This window comes from Colletotrichum destructivum, chromosome 4 (genome assembly GCF_034447905.1).
Source record: "Colletotrichum destructivum chromosome 4, complete sequence".
Taxonomy (NCBI): Eukaryota; Fungi; Ascomycota; class Sordariomycetes; order Glomerellales; family Glomerellaceae; genus Colletotrichum; species Colletotrichum destructivum.
In genome coordinates this window covers 3,315,481-3,328,925 of record NC_085899.1, presented here as the reverse complement: position 1 = coordinate 3,328,925, position 13,445 = coordinate 3,315,481, and the positions used below count along the sequence as shown (strand labels likewise).

The 13,445-nt window shown below is 58.3% G+C and overlaps 5 protein-coding genes across 5 annotated transcripts; 3 read left to right on the top strand and 2 right to left on the bottom strand.

Annotated features, from left to right (window-relative positions):
- Window positions 1-2,158: 2,158 nt before the first annotated feature.
- CDEST_06934 (Putative berberine/berberine, FAD-binding domain, PCMH-type, FAD-binding, type PCMH, subdomain 1) lies at window positions 2,159-4,044 on the top strand (the record flags this gene model as incomplete). The annotated part of the gene is made up of 5 exons (XM_062923093.1): window positions 2,159-2,293; window positions 2,370-2,637; window positions 2,759-3,150; window positions 3,289-3,686; window positions 3,768-4,044. 5 exons carry the CDS (start codon window positions 2,159-2,161, stop codon window positions 4,042-4,044), a joined length of 1,470 nt encoding a protein of 489 aa, XP_062779144.1.
- An 815-nt stretch (window positions 4,045-4,859) lies between these two features.
- Window positions 4,860-6,524, top strand: CDEST_06933 (Putative cytochrome P450; the record flags this gene model as incomplete). Its single annotated transcript, XM_062923092.1, has 1 exon — window positions 4,860-6,524. The coding sequence occupies one exon, from the start codon at window positions 4,860-4,862 to the stop codon at window positions 6,522-6,524; it is 1,665 nt and encodes a 554-aa protein (XP_062779143.1).
- A 131-nt stretch (window positions 6,525-6,655) lies between these two features.
- On the bottom strand, window positions 6,656-9,670 carry CDEST_06932 (Putative histidine phosphatase superfamily, clade-2). Its single transcript, XM_062923091.1, has 3 exons — window positions 9,643-9,670; window positions 8,234-9,579; window positions 6,656-8,157 (listed from the first exon to the last, which is right to left on the bottom strand). The coding sequence occupies exons 2-3, from the start codon at window positions 8,749-8,751 to the stop codon at window positions 6,885-6,887; spliced, it is 1,791 nt and encodes a 596-aa protein (XP_062779142.1). The 5' UTR covers window positions 8,752-9,579; window positions 9,643-9,670; the 3' UTR covers window positions 6,656-6,884.
- Window positions 9,671-10,096: 426 nt separating this feature from the next.
- CDEST_06931 (Putative aldolase-type TIM barrel) lies at window positions 10,097-11,098 on the bottom strand (the record flags this gene model as incomplete). Its single annotated transcript, XM_062923090.1, has 1 exon — window positions 10,097-11,098. One exon carries the CDS (start codon window positions 11,096-11,098, stop codon window positions 10,097-10,099), a length of 1,002 nt encoding a protein of 333 aa, XP_062779141.1.
- A 434-nt stretch (window positions 11,099-11,532) lies between these two features.
- Window positions 11,533-13,111, top strand: CDEST_06930 (uncharacterized protein). The gene is made up of 3 exons (XM_062923089.1): window positions 11,533-11,961; window positions 12,033-12,840; window positions 12,923-13,111. Exons 1-3 carry the CDS (start codon window positions 11,659-11,661, stop codon window positions 13,036-13,038), a joined length of 1,227 nt encoding a protein of 408 aa, XP_062779140.1. The 5' UTR covers window positions 11,533-11,658; the 3' UTR covers window positions 13,039-13,111.
- Window positions 13,112-13,445: the final 334 nt, after the last annotated feature.

The window sequence follows — 13,445 nt, the reverse complement described above, 5'->3', positions numbered from 1 at the left end:
CGTTGTTGGCTTCTCAGCTTCTGGTCTGGTCGACAACTCGGTTGCTCGAGGAGCGGTGACAGTCCGACATGCCAGAGACGACTTCATGCCACTCCCTGCTAAAGGCGTCCCACAAGCCGACTGCCAAGGGGCTTGCCAAGTACGGGAGCAATCCGGGGGGATATTGGGACTCTCCTCGGCTCATTGTGGATCATCTCCATCTCCAGAACGGAGATGGTTGGGATGGATCCCCGGCGGGATACGTCTCCCATTCTATATTGTCTTGTGGGGGCAGGGTAGAAAACCACTGACTCGGGTCTTGAGAGACGATGATCCCGGCAAAGTCAAAACTATTGCTGGAACAATCATCAAGCTGGCTTCTACGGCGATGTTGAGCACGTGGGCATTGCCAGTTGCTGGCGGAGAGTGAGGGCCCAGAGACTGAGTTGCCGACGGCATTGCTGCGCCAGACCCTCGGCTCTTCCTTGGATGTTGTTCGACGTTGCGAGAAGGCCACACTATTAAACTGGAGCTTTCGTTAGTTGGTCGGCTCATGCTTCTTCGTATCTCGTATCTTGAACGGGCGTCGTTGCTGCAATCACATGTGACCTGACCCTCTTGGGTGTTTTCCGATCTGAACGAGATCTACAGGAGTAATGTCATTTCCGGGGCTACATAGACGAGACTCTCGGCAATCGATGAAACTAGAAGTACATTGAACCTGTACATAGCGGTGTACTCTTAATTAAGCTGCTTGTAGTACAGTGATGTTCCCGCTTAATCTCTAGAGGCACTCAAATCAACATGAGCCGCAAGGCCGAAGAGCATCAAGTCAATTATTACAACTGACGTGGTCTTAGATGCCGTTGCTAACACACAAAAGTCCGTGTTTTCAAGTAAAGAGATGCACCAATGTAAAGCCTAATAGAACACAGAGCATATCAAACTTGCTTCAAGCGTCGAAAGACGCTAAGCTGATGACAGGCTAAAGCCTTTTCTTCATCCTTGTTACAACATCGTAGATCCAATGCGAGCCCAGTTAATATAAAACTCTTTCGACGTTTCGGGATCGACGTAAGTATTGCTTTGATGAGTGCAACAGTTCCGCGTGAAAAACCCGGATTGGATCGGGATGCTCTCTGGCCCATCACCACTCAAGCCTGCTTCTCCGCTTGCCATCGTAAGTGTAACCTATTCGGGGGAAAAAATCTCCAGAGCAGTCCAAACATGTTGTCCAGGACTCTGATAGGAAACGATGCTGAACTGAAGCGGTCGGGGTGCGTCGAGTCGAGTGCCCCTCCACCCCTGACATCTGCCAATGACGTGAAGATATCGAAGCACGTTTCTGGGGTGAGCCCACCCCTGGCTTACGCAAGTAGACGACCGTACTCGTTAGTGATAAGAAACATCGTGGATACTCGCCTCGGACCCGGATCCCGGACCCATGGACGAGCGGGTCATGATGCCGGGTAGACCCTGGCTGTCAACCTCGGCCCCGAGAGCCGGGACCGGAAATCCTCTGAAGAAATGCTCATTGGGGAGAGAGGAGAGGGAAGACGTGGGAACCTCCAAAGAGCCAAGATAAGCCCGGCTGCAGGAGAAAAGCTTATTCTGCAGTGTTGCTCCATAATTGAGCACGAGTCAATGTTTGTTTGAACAGGAGGAGTTCACTACCCCGGTCTTGGCTATCCCAAGTGCCGCAGCAAGTCATGGGGCAGGGTCGCCATCAGTACACTAGGTGCCTTCGTTGTAATCCAATTGGCTTTCGTTGATCCCACGTGGATGAACAATCGAACAAAGTCACAGACATCGTGTCTGCTGGCACGGAAGATACGGTAGTGGGCTGCTCCAACCCGACCACCTCGCCAAACATAGCCCACGGTTCTTTTCTTGTTCTTGGGCGTGGGGTTGGGTCGACACAGCCATGCAATAGAAGCCAGAGACAATGTCATTTGAGTTCCACTTAGAACAAGACCCTTTGCGCGGCCAAACCCCGTGGATTCCGAGGTACTGCCATCCGAACACGAACGCCTTCCTTGTCTCCTCCGAAACCGGTCTCTTGGATGATTTGTGGTGAGAGTCTGTCTGTTGTTTTCAAAGCTCCGTTACCTGTGTTGTGTGTTCACACAGGACCTATCTCTCACTATAGTCCAAGAAAGCGGCCAAGCATCAAGTCAGAATGTCAGCGACCATCAGTTCCGAGACGATCGAGCAAGAGCTCCGTCCCAGGCTATCAGCCGAGGCCCGACTGCATTTGCCCAACTCGGCGGGCTTCGATAAGTCGAATCTGCGCTTCACACAGTACGAGAGGCCGGTGAGTTGAACTCGGAGCAGTCAGTCAGTACTCGGGGGAGGGGGGAGCAAGAGCTGAGACCAACAAACCCTCACAGACATATCTGGCCGCCGTCGAGCCGGGCTGCGAAGAAGATGTCATCCAGGTGATGAGATATGCGAGGGAGAAGGGCGTCCCTTTCGCGCCTCGGTCGGGCCACCATGCCGTGACGACGACGATGCGCCACTTGAAGGGCGGCATCCTCATCGATATGAGATCCCTCAACAAGCTGAGCTTCGACGCCGAGAAGCAGCAGGTGACGGTCGGAGGGGGCGTGATAACGGACGACTTTGTCAAGTTTCTCCAGTCGGTGGGAATGGAAGTCAGTAAGTGACGCGAAGCTTCTTCTTCTTCTTTCTCTCTCTCTCCCACTGTCGCTCTCGCTCTCCGCCTCGACAACATGTAATCAAACACCCCCAATGCTCAAATCTGACTGACGCGCCGCAGACGTCGGATCGTGCCCGACAACGGGCGTCATCGGCGTCGCCTTCGGGGCCGGGCTCGGCCGCCTCCAGGGCAAATACGGCTTCCTGCACGACAACATGGTGTCCTGCAAGCTGGTCCTCGCCGACGGCCGCGTGTTGAACGTGTCGGAGGAATCGAACCCGGACCTGTTCTGGGCCCTCCGGGGCGCCGGGCACAACTTTGGCGTCGCGCTCGAGGCAACATTCCGCGTGTATCCCCAGGCGAACGGGGGCATACACTACACCTGGGACCTGGAGTACACCCTGGACCAGTGCGATGACGTCTTTGGCACGCTCAACAGCGTCCACGAGAGCATGCCGCCCGAGCTGGCCATCTTTGTGCTTTGGATCCGTCAGAGCGACGGAGGCAGAAAGGTGCGTGCGTCTTCTTTCTTCTCTCTGTCTCTCTCTCTCTCTCTCTCTCTCTCTCTCTCTCTCTCTCTCTCTCTCAAAGTTGAATGCAGACTCTGTGTGTGTGTGAGTCGCGAAGGCTAACAAAGAGACGCGTCTCAGCACCACATCCTCGTCAACGTCGTATGGTCCGGCCCCGAGGCCGACGCGGACGCCTGGGTCGACCGGTTCAGGCGCCTCGATCCCGTCCTCGACAGCGGCAAGGTCACGACCAGCTGGGCCGATCTGCCGTGGACGACGTACAAGGGCATGAACAAGATGCTCAGCCGGCCCGAGGTGTGGACGCTGGCGCCCAACAAGATGATGGGCGCCGCGTGCGTCGAGCGGTTCGACCTCGCCACGACACGGGCCTTCCTCGAGAGCGTCCGGGACATGAACGAGGCGTGGGCCGGCAAGGGCTTCTTCGGCGCCATGTTCGAGTGTCTGCCGCACCAGAAGGTCAGGGAGCTGTCCGACGAGGCGACGGCGTTCCCCTGGCGCTGGGGGTCGAACCATTTCTTGTAAGTGGGATCATAAGAGCGAGCCCCCCCCCCATTTGCGTAAATTTCGTGTACTGATCTGGTCATCCATGTTCACAACAGGATGCTCATGGCCACGCCGCTCGATGTGAAACACCAGCCGGCGTTCGAGGCGCACCTCGACCGCTGGAAGAGGGAGTTCATCGCGACGTCGGGGTACGGCCGGCTGCAGCAGTACGTCAACTACGGCAACACCACCTCGTCGATGCGGGATCCTCCCGAGGCGCTGTACGGCTACGAGCCATGGAGGTTGGAGAAGCTACGCGCCCTGAAGAGACAGTATGACCCTGAGAATGTGTTTCGGTGGTATCAGCCGTTGATAGAGGAGGGTGAACGATAGGACGGGCATTTTGTTTGTTTTCTAGGACTTAGTTTAGTTTCGAGATATCAACATGTAGATTTGACTCTATGATTATCACCACTGTTGCGCGTGAATATGTACGCATAGCTATCATGCTCAGAACGCATGGGCTCTTTCAAAATAACAAACTGTGTAAGTTGAGTAATGAAGGATGATTTAACACCTGAACGACGTCTCTTTCTCTCTTTCGCAACAACTTCCTCGATATCTGACTCCCACAGCAACGCAAATGAACAAAAACCTCGTCACTGTTCCCGTTCAACCACGAGTCAACAAACAAAAACCGGGATACCGACCCCTGGCCTGTCTCGTACCCCCGACAATGGCGGGCCGAGTCAGTGAACCCGATTCCCAGGGATATCCCATCCCTTCCCATCCCCTGTCTCGAACCCAGACCCCCCTCACCCTCCAGGACCCTGACAACTTTTTACCCCACCGCGCGATGGAACCTCGTTAGATGCCCATGTTTGTTCCCGAGGGGTAAGCTTTCGAGCCAATGCCAAGCTCCCGCTTCAGCACGTTGGTGCGGCTCGGGTTCATGGCGGTGACGTATGTACGGTTTGTTGGCCGGCGGCGGCGCAGCTCGAAAATTTGTGTGGAGCGACTCGGTGTAAGTCCAAGTTGTGTGTGTGTGTGTGTGTGTGTGTCAAGCGCGCGTAGAACAACAGCTCGACTTTCTTATCGGGAGCGTATGGCGATGTCTCCTTATGCCCCTTCAGAGCCCACTTGCACCTGTTTCCGGAACATCAACAACTAACCGAGCAAGAAGACTCACTTCCTTCGCGATGCCAGTAATGACTCTGCCGTTCGGTTCATGGTTGGGGTTGTCAGTCTCAAGAGCTCACTATGGCCTCTCATCCTCTATCCTGATTCTCCTCCCGCTCCTCCTCATCACCATCGCCGTCTCACGAAGCCTCTACGGCACAATCTCTCGAGCCCGCCTAGCCCGCAAGCTCGGCTGCCGCCCGCCACCCCTTGAACCCTCGTCCCTCCCGCTCGGCATCGACATAGTTCTCGCCTCCCTGCGCGCCGACCGCGAGCAGCGCACGCCGGACCATGTCGCCGCGCGCTTCGCCGCCCTCAGCGCCCACACCTTCCGTCTCTCCCTCCTCGGCACGACGAACCTCGTCACCGCCGACCCGCGCAACGTCCAGGCCATGTTGGCCACTCAGTTCACCGACTTTGGCATGGGCGCCGCCCGCAGCACGAACCTCAAGGCCGTGCTGGGCCGGAGCATCTTCGCCGCCGACGGCCCCGCCTGGCGCGCCGCGAGGGAGATGATGAGGCCGTTGTTCAGCCGGGACAACGTCTCGAGGCTGGATCTCTTGGAGGTCCACGTCCAGACGCTGTTCCGCTGTATCGAGAAGGATATGACTACGATGACGACGACGGCGGCGACGACGACAACACCAGAAGGCCGCTGGTCCGGCGCCGTGAGCCTCGCCTCGCTGTTCCCGTCCCTGACGCTCGACTCCGCGACGGAGCTGTTCCTGGGCCAGAGCACACACACCCTCGAGGCGCGCCTGCGAGGCGACGACTCCCACCCGGGGACGGCCTTCAACCACGCCTTCGAGCGGATGCTCGCCATCCTCGGCACCCGCATGCGCCTCCGCAGCCTCTACTGGCTCTACGGCACCGCCGAGCTGCGGTCCTGCGTCCGGACCCTCCACGCCTTCGTCGACGACGCCATCACCGCCTCAGACCGCGCCAGGTCCCGCGGCTCGTCCCTGGCGCCCTACGACTTCCTCGACGTCCTGCGGGAGCGCTGCGCCGGCGGCGACGGCGAGGTCAGGGAGCAGGTCCTCGGCCTCCTCGCCGCCGGCCGCGACACGACCGCCTCGCTCATGGCCTGGGCGTGGTACTGCCTCCTCCGCGACCGCCGCGTCTTCGCCAAGCTGCGCGCCGAGGTCCTCGCCGCCTTCGGCTCGTCGGACCCGGCCGCCGTCTCCTTCGCGTCCCTCAAGCAGTGCGCTTACCTCCAGCACGTCCTCTCCGAGACGCTGCGCCTGCACTCGGTGGTGCCCTTCAACTCCCGCCGCGCGCTGGTCGACACGACGCTGCCGACGGGCGGAGGGCCCGACGGCCGGAGCCCCGTCTACGTGTCCGCGGGGACCGAGGTCAACTTCAGCACGCACGTGCTGCACCGGCGGCGAGATCTCTGGGGCGATGACGCCGACGACTTCGTGCCTGAGCGATGGGAGACCAAGCGGGGCGCCGCCGGCGCCGCGTGGCATTACGTGCCGTTCAACGGCGGGCCGAGGATCTGCATCGGGCAGCAGCTGGCCCTGACCGAGGCCGGATACGTTCTCGTGAGGATGCTCCAGCGGTACGACGCCGTGGAGGGGCTGGATGTCGATGCGAGCCGGGACTGGCACAACTTTACTGTCGTGTGCAGTCCCGGGAGTCCGGTTGACCGCAACGAGGCGGTCCTGTGTCGGCTGAGGATTGCTGCGAGATGAGGCGCTGAAAAGATGAGAGATGGGAGACGAGATGAGATAGGTTTTGGGTGGAGAAGTCTCAAGGGGAAAAAAAACAGAACAAAACAGTCCATGCTCAGGGTTAAATGACACGAGAGTAAGAAAGTTGTTCAGTGGAATTCTTTCCATATAGACTACTTATTTGCCAAGTAAAATGGGCTTATGATGAAATGTCTTAGTCGCCAGTAACTTTCCCGGTTCCATCGGTCCCTCCATCTCAAAGTCCATAAAGAAAAGAAAGCGAACGGAAGGCGTATAAAATATCAAAGGGTATCATAAAAGAGGGCCAGAAGTCGAAAATATCCAACCCATTTACAACCATAATCCCGCCCATGCTTCCACTCAAACCCCTTCCCTGGGCTTCACCGGAGAAGCCCCAATCACACTAACAGCATCATCATCGTCCATCGATCTGCCTCGGAAAGTCGACGAAGCTTTGCCCACGACGATGCCGGCCTGGCTAGCGGTAACATCCCGCCCGCTATGCAGCTCCCAGCTGCCCTGGCGCTCATGGTGTACCCCGCGCTTCGACACCGTCAAGTCCGGGTCGCTGGCCATCTTCTCGGCAGCCTTGAACCCGCCGAACCCGGCGACGCGGCCGTCTTTGTCTCTAGGCTCGGGCTCGGTCACCGACCTCTTTCGATGAATACGGAAACCTCCAAGAACGGCCGCCATGACGAAGAGGACGCCGAGAGCGGCTAGGACGATAACGGCGCCGATGATGCCCGCGACGACGGGCTTCTGCGCGTCCGAGCGGATGGCCTCGCCGACGGTGGGCCTGGTCGTAGTGGTGGTGTGGCTCTCCCAGTCGCAGAACGACTCCACCGAGCCGCAGATGCTGCACCACGTCGAGACGTCGACGCCGAACTTGAGCATCTCCTGTTTGAAGTAGCTGTATGTCATGCGGGTGTCGGCGTCGGAGAGCCCGAAGAGCGAGTACTCCTCGAATGACGTGTTAGGGTTGGCGTTTTCCCTGTAGAGGAAGCGGACGTAGAGGTTGTCCTCTGTCGGGTATGTATTCGGCTCGTTGGGCTGGTCGCCAATGAGCTCAAACACCATGGCAGCGCCGTTCTCGGGGATATCCCAGAAGGGTGTCAGCAGAGTCTGGTACTGTTGTTGGAGCTGGGCGAGGGCGAAGAAGGCCATGAAGGGCTCGTGGGAGCTGAACATGATAGTCATCTTGTTGGAGTAGCCGCCGTAGTTGCCGTTGGCCTCGAGGGCATCGACGACCTTCCGAGCAAAGGTCCTGCCGGCGATGGTTCTGATCATGTCGCCCTTCTTCAAGCCAGATACCACCTTGTTGGACGTCATGTTGAGCTGCTGCTGCCTGGCGTACATCATCAGGAACTGGCTTTGCTGTGCGTAGTCGTCTTTCATGGCGTCGTAAATGGCCTGCTCGTGCGTGTAGCGGTAGCGGACGTATTCGTAGAGGTTATAGGCATCCCAAAAATTCGCGTTGGAGAGAGAGATCGTGCCGTCATTTAGAGGTGGGGTGCTAAACAACAAATGGTACCCCGGAAGGGAGGCTTCGTAAAGCTTTCGCATGTAGGGGTCCAGCTGCATGACGGTTGTTGTCGAGATCCTCCATTGCGGGCACTCCGTGTTGCCTCGGATGCTGGAGGAGGGAGCTTGTAAGTTTTCTGCGGTTGTTTCTGCGTCTATGGGCATGGATGTAGAGCTGCTAGACTTACTAAACAGACCTCTCGTCCAAGACCCCCAGGGTCTCAATCACAGGATATTGATAGCCGCCCAACGGGTACTGCGTCAAGTTACCTGACAAGGTCGACAAGGAAATGTTGGTCCCGCCGGTTTCCGGGGCAAAAGCTTGCGTGATGGGCGGATACAGGCCTTGCATGAAGGCGGTCGCGCCAGCAACGACATGAGCATCGGGAACCGAAAAGATGGAGAGCTGCTCGTGCTCGATGACGTTGCGCGCGACATCCCTGATGGCCGCACGGGAAGTAATCCGGCCCTCGGAGATGTTCGTCGGCGTCCCGCTGGCCAGGTATCGCGCTCTGAAGGCACTGCCCTGGGCATACATCTGCTGCGCGCCCCGGGGCGTCAGGGTGTTCTGAAGCTCACTGCGCAGAGGCGTGCGCTCGCCGTGCATGATCATGGCGACGGATGCCCATACCGAAGGGTTGGATGACTGGGCTGACGACGTCGAGAGCAGAGCGCCCATTAACAGGACCAACGATAAGGCGCCCATATTGAAAACTGGTCGCAACAGACAGGTTCGCGGCGGCGGTGAGGAGCTTTGCTGGCGGTGATCAGCTTGACAGGAGACGGACAGAAGGGCCAAGGCAGAGAGAGAGATGGCGGGGTGAGCTCGGCTTAAATGAACAGAAAGACGGCATGGGACAAGTAGAGAGCAGGGCCGGAAGGTGTAGAGGAAGTAGAGGATGCACACTAGCAACGCAACGGGGAGTTAGCTTCTTGGTCACCAAGCTGGCTGTCACATTCCAGGAAAGGTGACAGACAGCCCTCACCGCACCGCAGTGGTAAGTAAATCCTTCCGCAAGGAGGCTTGCCTAGGAGGTTATGAGGTATGTAGCAGTACAATGACGTGACAGGGAGCCAAAGCAACAGAGCGAGTCATGGTACAAGCCGGGCATGGCGAAGACGACGAGGATCGGGCAGCCACCGTTGGAACAGTCGAGCCTGGCTGGATGTTCATCCACAAGGAGATCATGGACGGGCCGAGTCGGAGGCGATTAAGGCTCGGCGCGGGGATGACTGACTGCATGGCGCGATAAAGCTCCAAGCTTGGTTATCATGCAGCCAGGCTAGCGAATCCCCTCGATAGCTCTGGCCAATGACACACGGGCGAGCAAGCCATCCAGCCACAATGGCGGTCGAGTCGAGGGTGAAAGGTGGCAGATGCCGCAATCAGATTTCTTTTCCGGAAGAGGCCGTGCCACCGGCCGTTTTAACGCGCGAGAGTGTCGATCAACCGCGGAGAAATCGCCGCGATCGAAGCAGTGAGACATGGGATGTTAGCCAGCAGTGGCTAAATCGACGTATGGCTTGAGTATATCTATTCATAGGGTCAGATGGAGAAGCAAAGAAGGAGGCGAGAGGCTGGGAGCGGAAGACCGACTGCTGTAGTTTGGTGGTTTTGGTAGTTTTGGTCTGCCAATCCACCCCATCCCACCCTCTTCGTTCGTCCTTTGACCAATAGGCTTACACCAAAGTGCTCACATGTCCCCTTGCGACAGGGGACGGATAAGGGACACTATGCTGTTGTCCAGTAAGCTTGATTCTCATTATGTAGCCGGGCGTTCTGGGCTGGGTATGATCAAAGGCAGCGATGAGAACGGATCGAGCTGAGATCTGCGTTGGCGTTTGTCTTTTGTGCATTTGCAAGTGTTGTTTTTTGGATGTTGAGCAGAGCAAAGGTTGAGATCGATGGGTATACTTAGGTACATCATCATCATCAACATGGTGAGGCAGGTACGTATCAAGCTGATCGTCACGTGCTTTTATGGGTGGAGATAGACTATCTTATCAACGGTAATTTTTATCTTATCTAATCTTATCTTCTTTGTCTTCCCTCACAGCGAACTCTCCAAGTCCACCAGACTCTTGAGCACCGCATCCTTCTCTCCCTCAAACTTTGCGCTGGCAACCAAGCCGAGAGGCCGTCTGCTCCGGCCGCCTCCGTACCCGAAATACCTGTCCAGCGCGGCCTTCAACCCGGCGACACCCAGCTGCACCAGCACCCAGTCCGCCTGGCTCAGCTTCGTCTGCAGCTCCTGCGCCTCGGCGAGCTTGCCCTCGTCGTAGAGCTGCAGCAGCTTGACGTGCACTTTTGGCGTGAAGTTGGCCGCCGCCGCGATGACGCCGTGCGAGCCCGCCACGAGGCCGTGCAGGAAGAAGTCCGACTTGCCCGCGAACGCCGCAAAGGGTTTCGGGATCCGCTCGTCGTGTGCCACGCGGTGCAGCTTGCCCAGGTTTCCGCACGTCAGCTTGCAGCCCACGATGTTGGCGTTGGACGCCGCGAGCCCCGCGATGAGGTCTGAGTCGAGGTCGATGCCCGACGTCACGGCGGGGAAGTTGTACAGGAGGATGGGGATGGGCGAGGCCGTCGCGACGTCATCGAAGAACTGCTGGATCACGGGTTTCTGCATCGCCCCGGCTGTGAACCGATTAGTATTTTCGTTCTGCTGCGGAAAGACGAAAGAAAGGGGCCCGTAGTACGTACTCCAGTAACTCGGCGACAGCACGAGGGCGTAGTCCGCTCCCGATTCCTTGGCTTCGGTGCAGAGCTGGACCGTCTCGCGCGTGCTCTGCGCGCCACAGCCGGCGATGATGACGGCGTCGGACTTGCCGTGCTGCTTCAGCACCTCGGCCGCCGTCGCGATGACCTGTTGCCTCTCTGAGTGGAGCAGATGCGGCGCCTCCCCGTTGGACCCCTGGATCACGAGTCCGGCCACGCCTGACTTTGCGAGCCGCTCGACATGGGTTTTGAGGGCCGCGAGGTCCAGCGTCTCGTCTTCGTGGAAGAAGGCCACGACGGGGGCGTAGATGCCGCGAGGGGGTGCGCGAGGAGCCATTGTATTGTGTCTTGTCTATTGTCTATTGACCGTGAAGTTTGTAAGAGAGAAAGAAAAACAGAGAGAGAGGGAGGGAAAGGGAGAGGGAGAATACAGGTAGGAAGTCAGAAGCCAAATGAGATTGCACCACCGCCGGAGACGATGTGTCACCTACTCTTATTTGGCCCCTACATCCATCCCCGAAATGACTGGTTTCGGCCCTCGTGTACTGCCATCCTCGGAGCATTGGGTAATCAGTTAGTTCGTGGAGCTCCCTCTGCCAAGTACTTAAGAAGTGGGTTGTAACCCCGCGGGCCCCTCATCCGAACTCAGCTCAGCTCAGCTCAGTGCACGCCGGTGCCGGACCCTTGACGGGGTAGGTGGGGGGGGCCTTCGGCCGGGATTGCCTCCGAATCGGCTAGGGTTCCGATATTATCTCCCTGGTCCTCCTTATGGCGCCATCACGAATACCTCATGTTTTGAAGGGAGCAGTATAGCACGGCATCATCGCATACCATCGCACCGTATCCCCATCACACCGCACGCAACGCGCATCCATTCATAGGGGTTAGAATCACACAATGGCCTCGACTAAGCAGCAGGCCTCCTCCGCCTTTGAGCGATCCGAATTCATCCCGCCCGACGCCATCTTCGATGTCACAAGGCGCTACGTCGCAGACGCCGACCCCAACAAGGTCAACCTGGGCCAGGGCACGTATCGCGACGAGAACGGCCAACCGTGGATCCTGCCGTCAGTGCGGCTGGCCGAAGAGTCGCTCGGGGAGCCGGGGCACGAGTATCTCCCCATCGCCGGTCTGAAGCCCTTCCGCGATGAGGCCGTCAAGCTCGTCTTTGGCACCACCAAGGCGTTGGCGGAGAACCGGGTAAGCGCGTGGCCGCGAACAGGTCTGCGATGGCGTTCTTCTTCCCTCATCTTTCTGACGACTCCTTCCAGGTCGCATCATGTCAGTCGCTCTCGGGGACCGGCGCCCTCCTCCTCGCCGGCCTCGCCCTGAAGAAGGCCGCCACGGGCATCAAGACAATCTACATCACCGACCCGACCTGGTCCAACCACGAACTCCTCTTCGCCTCGCTCGGCTTCGAGGTCAAGCAGCTCCCCTACTACAAGGACCGCGCCTTCGACTTTGACGGCTACATGGCGACCCTCCGGTCCGCCGACTCGTCCTCCGCTGTCATCCTGCACGCCTGCGCGCACAATCCGACGGGCTGCGACCCCTCGCAGGACCAGTGGAAGCAGATCGCCGCCGTCATCGTCGAGCGCGGCGTCTTCCCCGTCTTCGACTCGGCTTACCTCGGCTTCAACTCGGGCTCCGTCGACGACGACGCCTGGGCGATCCGGTACTTCGTCGACGAGCTGGGCCTCGAGGCGGCCGTGTGCCTGTCGTTCGCCAAGAACATGGGCCTCTACGGCGAGCGCGTCGGCGCCGTGACCTTCGTCGCCGACTCGGCGGACAGGGCCCGGACGGTCGGTTCGATCCTGGAGAACGTGCAGAGGGCGACCGTGTCGAACCCGCCCGCGTACGGCGCGCGCATCGCCGCCGCCGTGCTGGGCACCCCGGCGATCAGGGAGCAGTGGGCTAGGGACCTCGTCACCATGTCCGGGCGCATCCGGGCCATGAGGAAGAAGCTCTACGACGAGCTGGTCCGGCTGGGGACGCCGGGCGACTGGTCGCACATTGTCAAGCAGAGCGGCATGTTTGGCTACACGGGTATCAGCAAGGCCCAGGTCCAGCATCTCGAAGGTTTGCTAGCCCCCTCATCAATAGCCCGGAAGTCCCTGCCACAGTCTGCTAATTCTCTTTTTGCTTTGTGTTTTTGCTACAGAAAAATACCACGTTTACATGGCCGACACATCACGAATCTCCATTGCCGGGCTCAACGAGAAGAACGTCGAGTACTTTGCAAAGGCGCTCGACGACACGGTCCGGAGTGTGAAATGAGGTTATTTCGTCTCGGTTTGCAAGTCAATAGCGTAGCTCATCAGTATCAAATCCCATTTACAATTGCCATGCAGCACAATTTGATGCTCAAAGCTCTGGCGTGACTGGAACCGTAGTGGTAAAATCACAGTGACGGACTGATAGTCTTCATCTCTCAGCACAATAGAGGATGCCGGGATGATGCCAGCACCATCCACCGAGCGGAGCTCCACCTTCGGCCACCCCTCCCGAGACTGATAAGCCGGAAGACCCCGCCACCACCACCACCACCAATCTCTCTCCGCGGGGACGGGGACGCTGAGGGGAAGGTGTCCCTCCATCATCGCATTGCTTATCGGTTGCTCGAATGCTGCAATATAACCCAGCAAGAGCTCTCCTCACTCCGCCTCCACCCCCTCTATCGAGCT

Excerpts from the sequence above, each read along its gene's own strand:
- CDEST_06932 (XM_062923091.1), bottom strand. The coding sequence starts at position 8,751 with ATGGGCGCCTTATCGTTGGTCCTGTTAATGGGCGCTCTGCTCTCGACG. Across the intron at positions 8,158-8,233 it reads TTGGACGAGAGGTCTGTTTA|CATCCGAGGCAACACGGAGT; the intron begins GTAAGTCTAGCA and ends TCCCTCCTCCAG.
- CDEST_06930 (XM_062923089.1), top strand. The coding sequence starts at position 11,659 with ATGGCCTCGACTAAGCAGCAGGCCTCCTCCGCCTTTGAGCGATCCGAA. Across the intron at positions 11,962-12,032 it reads AGGCGTTGGCGGAGAACCGG|GTCGCATCATGTCAGTCGCT; the intron begins GTAAGCGCGTGG and ends GACTCCTTCCAG. Across the intron at positions 12,841-12,922 it reads CCAGGTCCAGCATCTCGAAG|AAAAATACCACGTTTACATG; the intron begins GTTTGCTAGCCC and ends TTTTTGCTACAG.